This window comes from Cervus elaphus, chromosome 4, assembly GCF_910594005.1.
Source record: "Cervus elaphus chromosome 4, mCerEla1.1, whole genome shotgun sequence".
Taxonomy (NCBI): Eukaryota; Metazoa; Chordata; class Mammalia; order Artiodactyla; family Cervidae; genus Cervus; species Cervus elaphus.
The window spans coordinates 47,261,505-47,282,744 of NC_057818.1; the positions used below are offsets into that span (position 1 = coordinate 47,261,505).

Consider the following 21,240-nt stretch of genomic DNA (forward strand, 5'->3'; position numbering starts at 1 on the left):
TGTACATCTGTGTCCCTTTGTCTGTTTTGCATATTGGGTTATCATTACCATCTTTTTAAATTCCATATATATGCGTTAGTATACTGTATTGGTCTTTATCTTTCTGGCTTACTTCACTCTGTATAATGGGCTCCAGTTTCATCCATCTCATTAGAACTGATTCAAATGAATTCTTTTTAATGACTGAGTCGGTTCTTAATTCTTTTAAGTGGTGTATTTAAACTCTTTGAAAGCTTTTTGCATTTATTATTTATTTGTGATGTTCTAATATTTCTTGTTGAGGTATCATACCGATTTTTTTTGTTTGTTTGTTTGGCTAGACACACACTCACTCTGGAAACTAAAACTCTGTGAAATTTTCTACTACTATTTTGTTGAAGGTTTGTTCCCTATTGTTTTCTCTTTTCCTCTATTTGATAGATCACTTTTCAGGTCTGGTGCTTACCATCATGTCTGACACAAAAAAATTAAATTTTTTGAATGATTCAACACTCATAATTCCGATCTTAAATTTCTTGTGCTACCCCTAGAATTTTTTTTTTTCAATTGAAGTGTAGTTGATTCACAATGTTGTGTTAGTTTCTGGTAAACAGTGAAGTGACTCAGTTATACATATATGTACACATATTCTTTTTCATATTCTTGTCATTATGCTTTACTGCAGGATATTGAATATAGTTCCCTAGGCTATATCTTGTTATCTCCTTTATATACAGTAGTTTGTATCTGCTCTTCCCCCCCCCGCCCCCCCCCCCCCCCCAGTTTTTATCTCTCTTTTTGTGTTATACTTTCTGTGAGGTTTTAAGTTCTCATCTTTGTATTTTTATAAAATAGAAAGAAATTCTTCTTTCAGTATTTCTTTTCCTGGCATCACGCTCTTAGAGGATTGTCATATAATATTGTTTTTAGAAGCATAGGTTTTCTGAATTTTGGGATTTTTTTTTCCCCTTTGTTGTCTCTCCTAAGTTCTTATTTTCTGTTTATTTTAAGCTCTGATGTTCAGTATTTTCCTGAAATAGCTAGTGACTCAAAGCCTATTTGGGCTTCTCTGGTGGCTCACTTGCCAATGCAAGAGATGCAGGTTTGATCCCTGGCTGGGGAAGATCCCCTGGAAGAGGAAAGCCAACCCAGTCCAGTATTCTTTCCTGGAGAATCCTATGGATAGGAGAGCCTATCCATAGTCCACAGGGTCACATAGAGTCGGACACAACTTAGCAACTAAACAACAACGTAATTTGATCAGAGGATCATAGGAGGCCTCAGAAAGTATGACCTTTAAGTAGAGATTTGGAAAATAAATAATAGTTATCAAGGCCAAGAGTAAAAGAAAATACCTGTAAACATAAGAAAAAGGACCTAGAAAGGTCTAGATAGAGACTAATAGCTAGGAGCACTTGAAGAACTACTAAATAGGGCCAGTGTGAATGAAGCTTAGAAACCAAAACGGAACATAGGGTGAGTGAGATTTGGTTGAAAGGCAGGCAGGAGCCAGATCATTCAAAGCTTTGTAAACCATATTCAGGAGTTTGGCTTTTATTGTGAGAGCAGTGTAGTATAGGAAACCATCAAAGAATTTTAAGCAGAACAGTGACAGGATAATGCTATTCTAGTGACATGGATTCAAGATTACAAAATCAAGATTACAAAGCTCAAGTGGGGGGAAGTAGGTAAGAGGCTATTCTAGTCCAAGAAAGAGCTATTTCATATTACATATTATATTGTATATAAAGGGAAGAGTTTAGTATATACATGGGGCAAAATTAGACAGTATTTGCTAAATAATTACATGAGAGGAAGAAGATGGTACTAGAATGATCTTCACTTTTTTGACTTGAAATTTTCTCTCTGGATCCATAGTGTGGTCTTCAAAACATTTCACTTGCCAACATTTCCATTTTTGTATGGAAATCCTTCCATAATATTACCTCCCAGATGCTAAATATGTATTTTATACCAAATATTTTTTCATGTACTATTCTTAGTCCTCAAAATGATCATAAGAGTTAGTTATTTCTATCATATAGACAGACTGTTGGGGGCTCAGAAAGATGAACTAACGTGTCCAAGAAAACAAAGCGGGTAATTGACTGAGTTTGAGTTCAGAATTCATCTTATACCTCTATTCTTTCAATAGCAATACACTGCCTCCCATTCCATTCTTTTCCCTTATCTTTGAACCTACAAATACCCTTCCTGTCAGTTGGTCGTTGCTACTAAGTGCTTGTGCACTTGTCAAGTCCTTTCCTTTTTTTCCCACAGTTCAGAATCACAGAATTCCAAGGCATAGTGTTGTCATCAGACCCCCAAACATATACCATGTCCAGCTACAAAAAATCCTCCCTGTAGTATATATAAACTCATATATATGAACTCATATGAACTCATATATACTCATATAGTATAATGAACTCATGCTAGGTTCATTACTTGACTTTTCTTAAGGTATTCTCCTGTCTGGATTGGTACCTTCTATTTCCCTATCATTGATTAAAGAGAAACTAAGCCTCTAGTTACTTAATCTAGAATTTTTCAGTGATGGTGGAAGTGTCTTATGTTTCTCATTTCCAGTATGGTAGACACTAGACACATTTGGCTGTTGAACACTTGATATGTGGGTAGTGCCATTGAGGAACTGAATTAGAATTTTTAATTTTAATTATATTAAATTCAAATAGACACATGTGCTAGTAGCTACTGCAGTGGACAACACAGAACTAAGCAGAGTCTGGCAAACTTTTTCTTAAAGGGCTAGATAGTAAATATTTTAGATTTGCAGTCAATGTGGTCTCTGTTGCAACCAGAACTCATAAACAGTCATAGATAATACATAAACAAATAAGTGTGACTGTGTTCCAGTTAGCAAAATTATTGCAGGGCTGCAGTCCATAGTTTGCCAGCCCCTGGACATTTTTCCTTAGACATGTTCATTTAATCCTGACAACAGGGACTTGCCTGGTGGTCCAGTGATTAAGCCTAGAGTTCCATCCTTGGGCGGGGATCTAGGATCCCACATGCCATGCAGTGTGGCCAAAAATATATATATATATATATGTGCGGAAAACAACTCTATTAAGTAGATATGATCCCACTCCAGTATTCTTGCCTAGGAAACTCCATGTTCAGAGGAGCCCGGCAGGCTGCAGTCCCTGGGGTTGCAAGAGTTGGACTCGACTGAGTGACTGAACAGCAACATGGATGTGTGTTCTTTTAATCTCTGGCTGTAATCTTACTCACTCAACCTAAGCTGCTGGCCATTATTCTTGACACTTTTTTGAGTGATAAGGCAACAGTCTCTGATCCAAGCATACAGGGGCAGGAAGAATAGAAAGAGAGGTAGAATGATGAGGCAGTTTTGTTTTTTTTTGTGGTAACTTTATAGCCTTTTAAGGTTATATACTGTATGCTTAAACATCTCCCTGCAAAAGACTGACCTATATAACAATCTAAATGTGACTGAATTTTTCTTCTACTACAAAGTGGGAGAGAATTCCCTTTGTAAAACTATGAATCCAAATAAATGACTATTTACCAAAAAAAAAAAAAATAGATATGATCATTTCCTTTATTTTACAGTTCATGCTGTGGGATGTTCTTATATGAGTGTTTGTGTATGCTGTGAGATTTTGTGCGTGTGTATGTATGATTAGAGTCATCCTGTAATAAGGAAGTTTAAGGCATCTGTGTATTTAGAAAGCTCCCCTAAATAATTCTGATACATAGCAACATTTAGAAACCACAGACTTACTTCCTATCTTTATCTTACTGTCATCTCTCCTCACTCTTCTTTTCTCATCCAGTTTTTAAAAATTCAGCTTAATTTATTTCATTTTAATTGAAGTTTTATTTCTCCAAACAAGGAAAATGTGAGTGATTGCTTTCATATTTTCTTTCAGTCCTGGAGTCAAGATGTGAGACCAAGAAATTATTTCTGAAGAAGGAAATTTATGAAATAGAATCAGCCCAGTGGGAGATAATGGACAGACTTACAAGACACGACCTTCAGTGCTCCAGTTTCAGAGATGAATGGGACTGTAATGGCCAGTTTGAGAAACAACATGGCTCTCAGGAGGGACATTTCAGTCAACTGATATTCACCCATGAAGGCATGCCTACTTTTAGTCAACATCCATCCTTTACATTACAGCAAATCATGAATAATAGTAAAGAGAAATACTGTGCAACTAAGGAATATAGGAAAACCTTCAGACATGACTCCCAACTTACCACACATCAGATCATCCATACTGTTGAGAAACCCTATGAGTGTAAGGAATGTGGAAAGGCCTTTAGACATCCCTCAAGACTCAGTCATCATCAGAAAATTCATTCTGGCAAGAAACCCTTTGAATGTAAGGAATGTGGAAAAACCTTTATTTGTGGCTCAGACCTTACCCGACATCACAGAATTCACACTGGTGAGAAACCCTATGAATGTAAAGAGTGCGGGAAGGCCTTCAGCAGTGGCTCCAACTTCGCTCGACATCAGAGAATTCACACTGGTGAGAAGCCCTATGAATGTAAAGAATGTGGGAAGGCCTTCAGTAGTGGCTCAAACTTTACTCAACATCAGAGAATTCATACAGGGGAGAAACCCTATGAGTGTAAGGAATGTGGGAATGCCTTTAGTCAAAGCTCGCAACTTATTAAACATCAGAGAATCCACACGGGTGAGAAACCCTACGAATGTAAGGAATGTGAAAAGGCTTTTCGTTCTGGCTCAGACCTTACTCGACATCAGAGAATTCATACTGGTGAGAAGCCCTATGAATGTAAGATATGTGGGAAAGCCTATTCTCAGAGTTCACAACTTACTAGTCATCATAGAATTCATACTAGTGAGAAGGCCTATGAATACAGGGAATGTGCAAAGACCTTTAATTATGACTCACAGCTGGTTCAACATCAAAATTTGTACTGGTGATAAAACATAGAATATACAAAATGTGTGCAAAAACTTCTGTTTACAGCTCAAAACTATTTAACATCAACTACTCAACAAAAGGGAATTTATCTTAATATTAATCCCTCTGAATAAAATAAGAGAGAAACATCTTATTTGTTGACTACAGCTTGTTCAGCCCAAGAAAAATCATGTAGGAGAAATACTCTATGAATAGAATATATTTTGGAAGCCCTTTTAATAAAACCTCCTACTTCTCAGTCTAGTAAATATTCAAAATGACAAGAGCACTTCGTGCATCTTTCTAACCTTATCTGAAACATCAGAGAATACATACAGAAATGTAATCCTGTAATTTTCATATTCCCCCCATTTTTCCTGTAGTTGTTATATTCTCAATCTTTTAATCCATTAAAATTTACATGACTGTAAAGTCTTATCTGTTTACAGCATAGTTTGTAAAATATCTTTTATTTTTAAGATATTTTTAATACCCAAGAGAAATGACCTCTTTATTTTTGAAGATGGCTTACTCTTTTTACTCTTTACAAAACTTAAGACTTTTCTTGTAAAACATTCATGAATAACTTACCACTCAGTAAATAGAGATCCTTTACTATCCTTTCAGTGTTTCCTTGTGTTGCTATATCATTTCATCAAGTCCCTATTGATAGACATTGTCATTTCCTCCAGTTTTTGCCATTAATACACAGTGTCCTGGTGAGCATTCTCCCTAGGCATATTTTTGTGTTATGTCTTATTTTAATTGCTGAAATAATGCATAAGTATATTTTCCCTATAATAGATTGAAACATTACAAATAAGACCTTTGACCACTATCCTTGTTCCCGTATCGCTTCCTAAAGGATAGTCTTTATCTGTTTAGTATTTATTCTTCCTGAGCATTTTTCTGTTTCTATACATATATTTCTTGGTAAAATGATAAAAATGGGAATAATTATAATACCTACCTCAGAATTCTGTGTGAGGATCAAATAAAGACACACCAAGTGCTTAGAATTGTGCCTGTCCTATAATACAGACTGTTGTTAATTGTATTCATCATTATCACTTTATTAGTAGTATTTGTCGAAAAGCAACTGTTTCTACAGACCATATTCAACATCAGACAGGATATATAATTGAAGAAAGACCCATTGAGGGTAATGAATTAAGAAATTTTCTATCATTTACTTCCTGTGGAACATGAATTACTCCAGGGCGTTGGTGCAGAAAGTAACATGTATAATAAGTAGGAAAGGCTGTGTATTCAGACTGGTATCCTTTCTACTACATTATAAAATACCTAATGTAAAGACAGACTATAATATAGACAAACATTGCTGACACTAGTGAAAAAGTTGAAAAGACAAGCAGCACTGTGTTTGAAAATAAGATATGCATACACATAAAGAGAAACTTTACAGTTACCAGTTTTAAATGTTATACTGAATACAGTGCTTCTAATACATTTGAAAACCTAAACAAAATTTTTTACAAAAATAAAAATTACCAGTATTGACACAGAGAATTAGAACTCTTGGGGAACTCTTATAAAGAGGTAAAAGGGGAAATTTAGTGTGAGTTATAGTATCTTCCTTGGTGACTCAGTGGTGAAGGATCTACGTGCAGTGCGAGAGACGAAGGTTCAGCCCCTGGGTTGGGAAGATCCCTTGGAGAAGGAAAAGGCAACCCACTCTGGTATCCTTGCCTGGGAAATCCATGGACAGAGGAATCTGGCAGGCTACACTCTGTGGTGTCACAAAGAGTTGGACACGACTGAGCAACTAAACAACAACAGCATAGCAGCCATTACTAATGAATAATCAAACCCAGTTTCTTTTCAGGTGCAACTCTTTGTAAAAAATTGGGGTATAAATGACATCAACATTACATTAGTTTCAGGTGTACAACATAGTGATCTAATATTTGTATATATTGGGAAAAGTGTGTTAGTTGGTCAGACATGTCCCACTCTTTGCAATCCCATGGGCTGTAGGCCTCGGGGCTCCTCTATCCACATGATTGCCCAGGCAAGAATACTGGAATGAGTAACTATTCCCTTTTCCAGGGGATCTTCCTGACCCAGAGATCAAACCTTCGTCTCACAAGTTGCAGGCAGATTCTTTACTGTCTGAGCCACCAGGGAAGCCTGTATATTGGAAAATGAACACCATAATAAGTCTAGTTAATATCTATCACCATCCACACTTACAGAATGTTTTTTCTTGAGAAGAGGCAAAGCTTGAGCAAGGAGCTATTTGTTATATAGAAGTAGACATAACACACTTTAACATAATCCTAATGTTAGGAATGAATTAGGAGGACACAAGTTATTTTATCATGATGTATACAAGCATACTAAGAAAAAGTAAACTTTTGTCGTTCAGTCTCTAGGTCGTATCCGACTGCGACCCCATGGACTGTAGCCCACCAGGCTCCTCTTATCCATGGGATTTCCCAGCCAAGAATACTGGAGTGGATTAACATTTGCTTCTCCAGGGTTCTTCCTGACCAAGGGATTGAACTCGTGTCTCCTGCATTGGCAGGCTGATTCTTTACCACTGGTATCTATTAAATGAATAACAAGAATGAGCTTGGGCTGGGACAGTAACTGAAGAGGCTCTGCGGTGTCCAGTTCTAGCTAAGAAGTGCTATAAGAAAATGCAGCCCTTGTTTTCCAGCTCCTCTGACTTTTGGGGACAATCCAGAAATCTACCTTTTTTTTCAGTGTGTGATAGCCCTTAATTTTTTAAATGGCAGCTGAGGGGTTTTTTATTTTTGTTTTTTAAAACATGTGGACCAAAGAAGATACACTGACTCTCCAAGTAGCAAGTGACTCAGGTTATTTTTGTTCTGGACAGTGACTGTAAAAGGCTCATAAGAGGAGTTTTTTATAGTGCAAATCTCTTAACCCCAAGGAAATTGGAGGCGGGGGGGAGGGCAAGGGAATAGTAAAATACAAGATAACTTACCCATCATTTCTTAGATGTGGAAAATATTTTAAGAGATAAAGCTGATAAGCTCCAGATATAAAGATTTTTTAAGGACTAGATTCAGTCCCATATTTTCTACATGCAGTTTTTTTAAATTCTCAGCATCATGTCAGTTAAAAAATAGGATATATTTTATACATTGTAATCCCACTCATATATATGTATGTACACACATACATATATATACACACACACAATTTAAAGAGTTAACCTATTCAGAAGAAAAATAACCAGGTCACCACTATTTTGCACTAGCTTAGCAAATACATCACTAGAATTTTGTATTGTGTTTTAGACTAAGACTCAGCAAACTTCATGTAAAGGGCCAGAAAGTAAATATTTTACCCTTTGTAGGTCATACTGTTTCTGTTGCAACTACTCACCTCTGCCACTATAGTGTGGAAGCCTATTAAATTTTCTTAAGAAATTCTGAAGTTTAAAAAAAGTATCCCATAATTTAGCTTTGTTTAGAGCTAGGTTGAAAGCTTTCCCAGTGGCTCAGTGGTAAAGAATCTGCCTGCAATGCAGGAGACCATAGACCATAAGGTTCAATCCCTGTGTCAGGAAGATCCCCCTGGAGGAGGAAATGGCAACCCACTCCAGTTTCTTGCCTGGGAAATCCCATGGACGGAGGAGCCTGAAGGGCAAGTGTCCAACGGATCCCAAAGAGTCGGACACAACACCCACCCCAAGGTTAGGTTAGTGTTTTGAGATGAGTCTTTACTGTGCTTCAGTTTTCACGCTCAACAAGCAGCTTCCTACATTTGGATGGTACCATTCTGTGGAAGGAAAATCCATGTCCAAAGTTACTACAGGTCTGTCCTTTCATGCCCCACTCTCTTTTCTTCTTAGGTCTCACGTTAGAGGACAAAACATTGAGCTACTTTATTTTTACCAGGCATGAAGAAGTAAAATATTTCATAATCAATTTGAGGTAAATAGAGTGAGCAACATACATGCAGATGGGAGAATTAGTAAAGACAAGGCGATTTTTTTCTAATGTTTGGCATTACAGTAAAACGAGAACTGGGGCTTGCTTCTTGGTAGCTCAGTGGTAAAGAATCTGCCTACCAAGCAGGAGACTCGGGTTTGATCCCTGGGCGGGGACCATCCCCTGGAGAAGGAAATGGCAACCCACTCCAGTATTCCTGCCTGGGAAATCCCATGGACAGAGGAGCCTGGGGCTACAGTCCAAAAGTTAGCCAAGAGTCTGACACAACTAAGTGACTAAACAACAACAAAAAATGAAAAGTAAGTGAAATTTTATATTCTTTAGCATGCATATTTTAAGTCATTTATTAGTTCCTCTTCTATTAGTAAAATTACAGAAGTAATGCGTTTGCACTGAAACCAATGAAACAATGCCAAAAAAAAAAAAACCTTAGTATCTCTGCTTCTCTCCATTCCTCACTCCCTCTTTCTGTGTCCATTTCCTTTTGAGTAATGTCTGCACCTTGTGTATCTCCCCCGTATATTTCTTCATGCTTAAGCATTAACACAAATTATTTTAGTATATTTTTTGCCCAAAAAGCAGATGATACTTTATACATTTCTCTGTAATTTTCTTTTTTACATACAACTGTACATTTTGGATTTTCTTTTGAGTCAGTAAATGATGACTGAACTTAGTTGTTTTAGTGGTTGGAGTATATTCCACACTCTGCTTGTACTGATACCTATTCAACTGCAGTATTTCCCCAGTTGTGATATTTTAGATTGTCTCTTTTCCATTTAAAATTAGTGCTGCAATAAACAGTCATATATTATATTCTTGTCTATTTATTTTATTTCTATAAAGTAGGTTTCCCAAAATATTTCCAAATATGTTTCTTAGAAAAGTATTACTTATAGAAAATTTCAGAGGACAAGAGGATAAAGGAAAAAAGTGAAGTTTTTCATACATGTTTTATGTAGGTATGTACACACACAGTGGACATGAGTTTGAGCAAACTCTGGGAGACAGTGAAGGACAGGGAAGCCTGGCACACTGCAGTCCCCGTGGGGTCACAAAGAGTCAGACACAATTGAGCGACTAAACACACATACACACAGATTTAACATTTGATCCATCTGGATTGATTAGTATATATGGTATGACATAGTATGTCACCTTTGTTTACATGCAGAAATAAAACCAGTTATACCAGAAACAATTTTTAAACTATTCATCTTCTGAATTAAAATACTATCTATCATATGTTAAATGCTCATAACCTCAGATCTGTTTACCAGCAACCTTTGATTTATACTTTTCAGTAACATTATTTGTAAATAAAAATACATATAAACAGTTTTTATTTGAAAATAAAGACAAATATTTCTTCATTAGAATTTAGAAATTTTTTAAATCCAGTAAAAATCTCACTGGGATTATTAAATTTAAATACAGAGTATGCCTGGGACTTCCCTGGTGGTCCAGTCGCTAAGACTCTGTGCTCCCAATGCATGACACCCGGGTTCAATCCCTGGTCGGGGAACTAGATCTCACATACTGCAACTAAAGGGCCCCTGTGCTACAACTAAGACCTGGTGCAGCCAAATAAATAAATATAGATATCCCAAAGGAGTGCACAATTCACACTGAGTAGATATTCATTATTATATGTATGTCTTGAAATTTCTTTGACAGCTGTTCATCCTTACTCTAATATTTCTATAATGTACATAAATATTCCTTAAAATATTCTAGTAATATCTGAAAGTCTGACATTTTGAAATTTTATTTATTTTTATTTATTTTTGGTTGTTTTGCATCTTTGCTGTTGCACAGGCTTTCTCTAGTTGCAGCAAGCAGGGGTTACTCTCCATTTGTGGTGCTTGGACTTCTCACTGTGGTGGCTTCACTTATTGAGGAGAACATGTTCTAGAGTGCAGGTTTAGTAGTTGTGGTGCACAGGCTTAATTGCTCCGAGGCTTGTGGAATCTCCAGATCAGGGATCGAACCTGGGTCCCCTGCACTGGTAGGCAGATTCTTAACCCCTGGACCACCAGGGAAGTCCAAGTCTTGACATATTTTATTCAGGTATTGATTATAAAGTGTTAGATTCTTTTGACCTTCTATAATGTGCAGATAAAGTATATACCCATCTCACACTATTACACCTTTTGATTTTCTTATTTTATGATGTTGACCTGATCATGGTGGATTTTGAACAGGACTTGTTAACCAGATTTTCCCATTATTACAGATTGGAGAGTTGGATTTTGAGGATTATTTCTGCTTCCTGTTTTCATCCTGGTGCTTGTGTGTTATAAAAGAAAGATTTACTACCTTGGTGAAATGTGTTAAAGCACATAAATTGCCTCCCTTATTTGACTCTGAATTTCTCATATTTCCTGGGGCAGGCTGTGATTCCCTATGCAGAGAGACTCTGCAGACCCATCCCTCTGCTGGTATATGTCCCAGTATCTAGGGTTTGAATGAAGTATTAGAATGTGCATTTTAACTCCTAATTCAGGCTGCCACTTTCAATAAAGCATTACGAACAAAACTGCTATATTACTCAGTCTGTCCAGAAATCAGGAGAAGATAGTTATAGTCAATTGTCACCCACAAAAAATTTTTCCATAGCCATCTTTGTTTTATTTCTATAATGTTAATGGAAACATACCATTTACAGTAAATATGTTCTACATTTTATTAACTGGAATAGATAAGGAATTCACTCAGATGACATTGAGTTGCTCATGGAAAATCTTAGAATGCTGAAGAACAGAGATACAGAGCCAGAAACAATGCTCCAAATGATAACACAGAACTTGTGTAGTGAGGTCGCCTCTGGTGCTGCTGTATACAGAATCCGCAGCATATACTACGGACACCATGGATGCTGGGCTCTGGGTGTTCCTGCTGCTGCCACCTGGGTACCGCAGGTTACCCATCACCCAGATGGAATTTTCACAGCCCTTCTTCCTCTGTACCAAGCGCTTGCTGTTTTGAGGGGGATGTGTTTAAATGTCGAATCCTAGGTTCCTTGCCTGTGAATTAGCTGCAGTGGAGGCTGAGACACATTTTCAGTTTGTGAGAATCAGCCCCTACTTCTTAAAGATGGATGTTTCCCATCAGAGCAAGTGTGTACATGAACTGGGCAGCCAAACAAGTGGCCAGTGTTTACAAGATGGCATCCTGGTAATCATGCATAATTCTTCCCACAGCTGAAAATGAAAACTTCACTTAATATAGCCATTTCCCATTCAACCGAAAATGCGCTGGGTAATGTGTCTACCTCCTCTATATCTGTCAGGATCTCTTTGTAGACGTTCTGTAAATTTTGTGTAAGTTGTAACAACTTACATAGAAGAAAAAGGAGAGTAAAAAAGAAATGTAATCATAATATATTGTTGTTGTTCAGTCGCTAAGTCTAAGTCTTGTCGAACTCTTTTGCGACCCCTCCATGCACTGTACCCCATGTAGCTCCTCTGTCCATGGGATTTCCCAGGGGAAAATACTGGAGTAGGTAACCATTTCCTTCTCCAGGGGATCTTCCTGACCCACGGATCTAACTCACGTCTCCAGCATTGGCAGGTGGATTCTTCACTGCTGAGCCACTACAATCATGCGCTGTGCTTAGTTGCTCAGTCGTGTCCGACTTTTTGTGACCCTGTGGACTGTAGCCCATCAGGCTTCTCTGCCCGTGGGGCTTCTCCAGCCTAGAATACTGGAGTGGGTTGCTATGCTCTCCTCCAAGGGTTCTTCCCAACCCAGGGATCAAACCCAGGTCTCCCACACTGCAGGTGGATTCTTTACCAGCTGAGTTACCAGGGAAGCCCTCCCCACAGTTACAACAGATAGCTATATATAAATTAGATAGATGCTCCAGTCTTCTCTGTAAATGATAGTTGTGACATATTCCCTTTTAAAAAATGTATTTATTTAATTATTTATTTATTTGGCTGTGCCAGGTCTTAGGATCTTCGATCTTTGTTGCAGCATGCAGGATCTTTAGTTGTGGCAGGTGAACTCTTAGTTGTGGCATGTAGGATCTAGTTCCCTGACCAAGGATGGAATCCAGTCCCCCTGCATTGGGACTGAAGAGTCTTAGCCACTGGACCACCAGGGAAATTCCCACACCCAAACCTCTCATAAAGGATCTGAATCATTATTATTATAGTCTTCTATTAACTTTTACTACTGGAAACAATAGAAGTAGGAGTTGACCCAGGGGAATCTTTGGGTTCTATCCATGTTCCATTTGGAAATTTCAAATCTGTCTTTCCCTTCAGAGCCAGGATCAACCAGCCTGGCAAACACCAACCTATACCCTTCTTCCTTTCCCGCCCGTGTCTTTGGTCTGTTGTCCAGGGTCATGAGGAGCTCTAAATTGCCAAGTTATAGTCTTACTTTAGGCTTCCTTGGCGGCTCCGTGGTAAAGAATCTGCTTGCCAGTGCAGGAGACATGGGTTTGAACCCTGGGTCGAAAAGATCCCCTGGAGAAGGAAATGGCAACCCACTCCAGTATTCTTGCCTGGGAAACCCCATGGACAGAGGAGCCTGGCAGGCTACGGTCCATGGGGTTGCCAAAGAGTCAGACACAACTTAGTGATTAAACGATAGAAACAAGTCCCACTTTGCATTGTATTGGAATCACTGTTGTGTCTACTGGTAAAAGCATTTCTTCATGTATTCTCTACATTATCCTTAGACAATGTTTTTGATATTAGGTTTGACTTTCAGAATATGCTGACATTTGATTATAATTTATGGTCTGGATATTAGAGGAGAGGAGCATGAGAAAAAATAACATTCTTGCAAGATAACTACATCAGACAAGATCTTCAAACAGGTATCTCTAATAATGCATCTTGTCTTAAAGTTTAGCTTGTCTGCTACAGTTACATGAACTTTCATGTTTATTGTGTGCATGATACAATTTAATTTAATTTCAATTTTTTGTGCCCTTAAGTTATAGATGTGTTTATAAACACAATATAGTTGCATTCTTTAAATTCAATGTGACTTTCTTTGAATTTTTTTATGTATTTATTTTCAATGGAAGGATAATTGCTTTACAGAATTTTATTGTTTTCTGTCAAACATCAAAGTGATCTTTGTCTTTTAAACAGAGTATTAGATCCAGTTTATTCAGTATAATTACTGATATATTTATCTTTAAATCTACCATATTAACTTTGTTCTTTTCTGTTTATCTTGCTGATTCTATATTCTTTTTTCCTGTTTGTTTTCTTCATGATTTTGAAAATTATCATTGTTTTTTATCTCTATTATTGGAAATTCTACATACTATTTCTGTACTTTAAGGTCTACTTAAGAAAATGACATGAATATTTAAACCTATAAAAGTCTAACACCATATCTTTATTCATTCATGTGACAACAGACCATACATAGAGTACTTTAGCTACATTTATCTACCCATATCCCAATGTAGATTATTGCTATCTTGCATTTTATTATCTCTTTTTAACCTTCTAGACATAACAATTTTTTATAGTCAGTGTTCATTTACATTTGCCCCTGTAATTCCTAAATTGCTTTTCATTCATTCTTGTTTCTCAGCACTACCATCTGGGATCATTTTCCCTATATCTCATTATTATTTTATTTCAGCCATCATTCCACTCTCCTAACTTTCATTGCTTCTGTGAAAAGTCAACTGTTAGTCTATTGGCTAATATGAATGTAATTTATCTTTTTGTTTGCTTTTTCTTTTTTTTTTTTAAGATTTTCTCATTGTCTTTGATTTTATGCAGTTTTTCCATAATAGGTCTAGGTTAGACGATTTGAGTCAGTGGATGTCATCATCTTTGGAAACTGTTCATTCATTGTTTCTTCTAATATTGAAATTTAATTGCAACTCCAGTTCTATCTGTTCTTGTTGTTCAGTCCCTCAGTCATGTCCAACTCTTTGGGACCCCATAGACTACAGCACTCCAGGCTCCCCGTCCTTCACTATCTCCCGGAGTTTGCTCAAGTTCATGTCCACTGACTCAGTGATGTTATCTAACCATCTCATCCTCTGTCACCCCCTTCTCCTTTTGCCCTCAGTCTTTCCCAGAATCAGAGTCTTTCCCAATGAGTCAGTTGCTGTTCACATCAGGTAGCCAAAGTATTAGAGCTTCAGCATCAGTCCTTCCAGTGAATATTCAGGGTTGATTTCCTTTAGGATTGACTGGTTTGATCTACTTGCAGTCCAAGGGACTCTCAAGAGTCTTCTCCAGAACCACAGTTTGAAAGCATCAGTTCTTTGATGCTCAGCCTTCTTTACTGCCCAGCTCTCACAACTGTACATGACTACTGGAAACACTACAGCTTTGACTATAAGGACCTTTGGCAGCAAAGTAATCTCTCTGCTTTTTAATACACTGTCTGGGTTTGTCATAGCTTTCCTTCCAAGGAGCAAGTGTCTTTTAATTTCATGGCCACAGTCACCATCTGCAGTGATTCTGGAGCTCAAGAAAATAAAATTCGTCACAGCTTCCACTTTTTCCCATTCTATTTGTATGAAGTGATAGGACCAGATGCCATGATCTTAGTTTTTTTTAAGCTAACTTTTCCCACTTTCTTCTTTTACGGCTCTCTAGTTCCTCTTCACTTTCTGCCATTAGAGTGATATCATCTGCATATCTGAGGTTGTTGATCTTTCTCCTGGGCCATACTTTGGCCACCTGATGTGAAGAGCTGACTCACTGGAAAAGACCATGATTCAGGAAAGATTGAGGGCACGAGAAGGGAACGGCCAAGGATGAGATGGTTAGATGGAATCACCAATTCAATGGACATGAATTTGAACAAACTCTGGGAGATACTGGAGAACAGGGAAGCCTGGCGTGCTGCAGTTAATGGAGTCACAAAGAGTTGGACATGACTTAGCGACTAAACAACAACATATGATATATACATACACACATATATGTTTACACACACACACACACACATAATGGTTTTCTGACAATGATTCCATTCTTTGTGTTTTCTCCTCAGGGAGGAACTTTCTCCTGGAAAAAAAATTGGAGCTGTCTACTTTGAGAGCTCTCACAGACAGGACTTCACGAGCCCCTTCGGAGCTTCCTTCATGGACCACTTGAACTTCACTCCCATTGGTGTGGACAAAGCTGCATCCTGTTTCAGTTTTTGTTCTCATTTTGGCCCATTGTGTTTTCCGGTGAATATCTGCTTTGGTGTTCTCTTGTTTTCATGTGACTTCAGATGTCCAGTTACTTTGCTTGGCTTCCTTCTTCACAGATGCACAGATTCACCGTACAGGTATTGCAATATGATTTTTTTCCCACTTGCTTTTTAAAAAATATTTATTTATTTATTTTTGGTAGTCTTAGCCTTGAGGAATCTTCATTGCAACTTGTAGGCTTAGTTTCCCTCTGGCATGTGGGATCTAGTTCCCTGACCAGAGATTGGACCCTGCATTGGAAGTTAAATTGTCAACCACTATACCACCAGGGAAGTCCCTCCCCACCTGCTCTTTTGGGGGGTTCATGAGGGTACTGTCTGTATTAGTTTGCTAAGGCTGTCAAAACAAATTACCACAGACTGGATGGCTTAAGCAACAGAAATTTATTTTCTCACAGTTCTGGTTGCTAATAGGCCAAGATCAAGATGTCAGCAAGTGTTTCCTGCCTCTCTCCTTGGCTTGCAGATGGCCACCTTCTCACTGTGTCTTCACATGGCCTTTCTTGTGCCAGCACTTCCCTAGTGTTTCTCAGAGCACTTTGTACTCAGAATCCATCTGCTCATAGCAACAATGATGATGGAGAATAAGTGTGATATTGTGATTTATAATAAATATATGTTTAGTCTTCTTCCTGTTTCTGGCACAGATCTCTAAAACTCTTGGAATATCCTGTGATGAGGGTGATCAAGACATCTCTTGCTGTGTTAATGAGGTAACTTATGGACTACACCTAAGGATGGAGGCTGGTTTCCAGAGCCAACCATGTGATTAGAGGGTTGGAACTTTCAGTCCCACAACCCTGACCTCCAGGGAGGGGAGGAGGGCTGGAGGTTGGATCAATCACGGGTGGCCAATGATTTAATCAACCATGCGCATGTAATGAGACTTCCATAAAAACCCAAAAGCATGGGGTTCAGAGAGCTTCTGATTGTGTGAAAATGTAGAAATTCAGGGACAGTGGTGGGCAAGAATATGTGGAAGTTCAGCGAGGGCATGTAAACTGTGCCCTTTCCCTATGCCTTGCCCTGTTCATCTCTTCTGCCTGGCTGTTCCTGAGTTATATTGTTTTATAATAAACCAGTAATCCAGTAAGTAAAATGTTCCTATGAGAACATTTGTTAGCTCCTCTAGTAAATGAACCAAACCCAGGGAGTGGGTTGCTGGAACCTCCAATCTATAACTAGTTGGTCCAAGGCACAGGTGATAACCTGGACTTGAAACTGGCATCTGAAGTTGGGAGTTTCCCTGGTGGCTCAGTGGTTAAGAATCTACCTGCCAATGCAGGAGATGTGGATTTGATCTCTGGGTCGGCAAGATCCCCTGGAGAAGGAAATGGAAACCCACTCCAGTGTTCTTGCCTAGAAATCTCATGGACAGAGGAGCCTGCTGGACTACAGTCCATGGGGTCACAAAAAGAGTCAGACACAACTAAGCAATTAAACAACATCTTGAAGTTGGGGATGGAGAGGTATAAGACTGAGTTCTTAACCTCTGAAATCTGACACTATCTCCAGGTACAGAGTCAGAATTCAGTCAAGTTGCAGACACCCAGCTGGTGTTTGAGAACTGCTTGGTGGTGTGGGGAACTCAATGCACACGTACACCCTGACATTGGAATTGGGACCAGAACTCTTTAGTAAGCAAATATAAGGTTGGACTAGGCAATCTACACCTAAGGAGTGATCAGTGCCTCCCTCCCTAGACACCTACCGACCTGGGAAGCTTATCTTCCAGTGTCCTATCTTTTTGCCTTTTCATACTGTTCATGGGGTTCTCAAAGCAAGAACACCGAAGTGGTTTGCCATCCCCTTCTCCAGTGGACCATGTTTTGTCAGAACTCTCCACCATGACCCATCCATCTTGGGTGGCCCTGCATGGCCTGGCTTGGCTTATAGTTTCATTGAATTACACAATGCTGTGATCCATGTGGTCATTTTTGGTTAGTTTTCTGTGATTGTGGTTTTCTTTCTGGAGGCCATGGGATTGTAGTTCTTACTTTTTCTGTCTGCCCTCTGATGGATGAGGATAACAAGGAAGTCTGGCATGCTGTGGTCCATGGGGTCGCAAAGAGTTGGACATGATTTAGCTACTGAACAACAACAACTCCCTGGATAAGGACCCAGAAACCACATAGGCTTAAGCCCTCACCCCAGTAGAAATGCATTTGAGGATGAATACAAGCTGTCAGCATGTCTTTTGTAATTAATTAGACTCATCCACCCAGCTATTGCCCTGCTTTGGAAAACCTATTCCCTGGTTACTTTTTTTCCACCAACGTAAGTGACACTGTGAGTGTCAAAGCTCTTTAAAGAAGAGAGGCTCTGCTAGCTGGTCACCATCAGACAAGGCAAACATTAAGCCTTGGGGAAAAAAATCAGAGGCTGATTTCAAAGAAAACTTAGTATTGCCTGATAAACTGTTAAAATATTACCCCACCAATGGCTAGCCTTCATGTCATGAAGATATGTTCATTCTAACAATGTCACTATCTTCCCTAACTGCAGATGATAAGTGACATTAACAGAAGGCAATAAAATGAACTTGAATTTAAAGGAAGACACCATACTATACAAAATCCTCATCAAAACCAAATATTGTAAATGTGTTTGAAGCAGAGTTCATAGTCTTGTAAAACAAACTTATTAGCTGGCATCCTCCTATAAAGTGGAGCTTTCCTTTTTCACTCCTTTTTCTCTTGCTTATGGATTTTTATATATTTGCTGGGTTATAATTAATTACAGAATTTATTGAAGGCACAAGAAAAGAATTATTTCAAGTTATCTTTTTTTTTCTTTCAAGTTATCTTTTAAACACTTTGTGTAAGCAGGATATACTGTAAAATAGGTCATGCTTATTTGCATTTTCCTCCCTAATAAACCTGGTTAAATACAATTTCCCAGAAAAATCCTTCAGTGAAGCTGATGCTCCTTGAAGATGCAACATTTATTTCAGAGTTGAGAAGAATGAGGCTGTTGGTCACATCCAATCCTGCAGGAACATACCAGAAGCACACACACTGACCACATAATCAGGCATGTCGTTTCTAAGACACATTGAATGACTCACATCCACAGTCTGTAGAGAAGGCCCAAGAGAAACAAATCTATCAAAATCGAGTCACATTACAGACACGTTCACAGAAACGCAACCTCAGGCACTCTCACAGTCAGTCTCACTATCTCAGGCCCCCACAACATTCTCAGTCCCACATCACCCGACACAATTCCAGTCCTAAAATCTTCTTTAAGCCGCATTCCAATCCCCGCAGTCGCTCCATCTCAAACACAAGTCACATTCAATGAAAAAGTCACATCCAGAACTACTCCAAACCTAGATACACAAGAGCGGTCCTCGGTCACAGACCTTCTTGGTTTGCCCCACGGAGAGTTCTATTTATGCACGCACATCATCCCCCTTTATTGTGCCAGTCGTTCGTCCCCGCCCAGCTCCAAGCCCTGTCGCGACCTCCTCAGGACAAAGAGCTGAGAACCCCACCCTGGCTGGGCACCAACCGGCTCTCCGGCTCCTTCGACGCGACACCTCTCAAATCAGCTCACTCGCTGAGGCCCCGCCCTCTGGGGCTCCACCGCGCCTGCGCACTCGGTGCGTGCTGCCGAAGCTCCCAACAACCCCTGCGCGCGGCCCGTTAGGCCCCGCGGCTGTGTACTGACCTGAGCTGTCTCGCCCCCTCTTCCACTAGCATCACGGTGAGAGGGGTTCGGCGTCCCAGGTGACCAGTCCTGGCTCAGAACGTTTGTTCTGGCCTTCGGTAGGAAAGCTGTGTGACCCGGGAATAAGGATAGGGAAGGTAAGCACTGCAGCACCTCGGATTGTCTGGAGCCCCGCCCCTCAAGCCGCGAGTGTGCGTGAGAACCGCGGTGGTATAACGGTGTGCTGTTGTCTGTGGGCGTGACTGAACCGGGGTGTGTCTTCGGGACTGTGTGCGATTGTGAGGCCGGAACTAGTGGGTTTGCGTTTGTGTGACTTAATCGGGTTCAGAGCCTCTTGTGTGACCGGAGGTTGAGGTGGACTGTGTGACTCCGACCCCAGAGTCACAGCTGAAATTTTCTTATCAGCCTTAGAGTAACGGCCCCCCCCCCTCCCCAGTCATCTGAGATCCAGAGAAGACTCCCAGCGAAAAGGCTCGAACCCATCTTGGGATAAGAATGTTAGAACGGAACGTGCCCCCAGGTTGGCTCCTGGGAGTATCCCCACCGCACTACATCCTCGGGCGGGCGCGCGCGGACACACGGACACACTCACACGCACACACCCACAATACCCCGCCACACTGCATCCTCGGGCGGGCGCGCCTGGACGGACACTCACTGACTCGCTCACCCACCAACCCACCTACGCTTTCGCAGACAGTTCCAAACCTTCCAACTGCAGGTTTCGGAACTGCGGAATTCCCTCTCTGAAGTTCGTTTCCAGCCCAGCACAGCCGTGACCCTGGCTTTTCTCTAATCCTAGGAAGGGTCCGTACTTTTACGCTTACTTACTCCGGCATGGTGGTTGGTGGGTGGTGGGGACACGTGTGGTCATGGCTTGCCCTGTTCATCCTGGATGAGCTGGGCTCTGTAAAAGGCCTGTCTTAAGATTCCCTTCTTCCCCGTCTTGTCAAACTAAGAAAAGGGCTGTGTTGAGGAGGAGAAATGAATTGCTGTTGCCCACCTAGAAGTCAAGGTCGAGGCGAGTGGGTGTTTTCCTTTTGTTCTGTGAAATGCATTTTTATTTTTTAGGACCTGAGAACATTTGCTTCCTTCTTCTCAGTATGACCTGTCCCTTAACTTGATACCCCGTCCCTAGTGCCTGTGGGTGCTCCCCTAGTTACTCAGACGGTAAAGGGTCTGCCTGCAATGCAGGAAACCCAGGTTCATTCCCTGGGCGGGGAAGACCCCCTGGAGAAGTGAAAAGCAACCCACTCCAGTATTTTTGCCTGGACAATCCCATAGACAGAGGAGCCTGTCAGGGCTACAGTCCACGGGTTCGCAAAGAGTTGGACACAACTGAGTGACTAACACTTTCAGTGCCTGTGTGCATATATCCATGTGGCAGATACTTCCCCTTGTGAGAATTTACACGTTTTAGGATTGTGGAGACATCCATGTTTGCTAATACTATTACTTAAGAAAAATAACATTCTTAAAACTAGTTCTAAACTTTACTGATGCTCTAAGAAAAAGCAGTTGTGAAA

The 21,240-nt window shown here is 39.9% G+C and overlaps 1 protein-coding gene across 10 annotated transcripts in view; it reads left to right on the forward strand.

The window, feature by feature from the left end:
* The window catches only part of ZFP82 (ZFP82 zinc finger protein), a 56,217-nt gene that overhangs the window by 24,117 nt on the left and 10,860 nt on the right, over positions 1-21,240 (forward strand). For 3 of the 10 annotated variants that reach the window (XM_043893228.1, XM_043893198.1, XM_043893202.1), the window contains exon 5: positions 3,894-9,660. In XM_043893228.1, coding sequence (XP_043749163.1) covers positions 3,894-4,921 — 1,028 coding nt within the window. In that variant the 3' untranslated portion in view covers positions 4,922-9,660. Of the gene's footprint in view, positions 1-3,893; positions 9,661-13,557; positions 13,680-15,838; positions 16,121-16,689; positions 19,852-21,240 lie in introns of those variants that run through there. The other 7 variants (XM_043893220.1, XM_043893232.1, XM_043893230.1 and 4 more) reach the window with 7 other exon arrangements.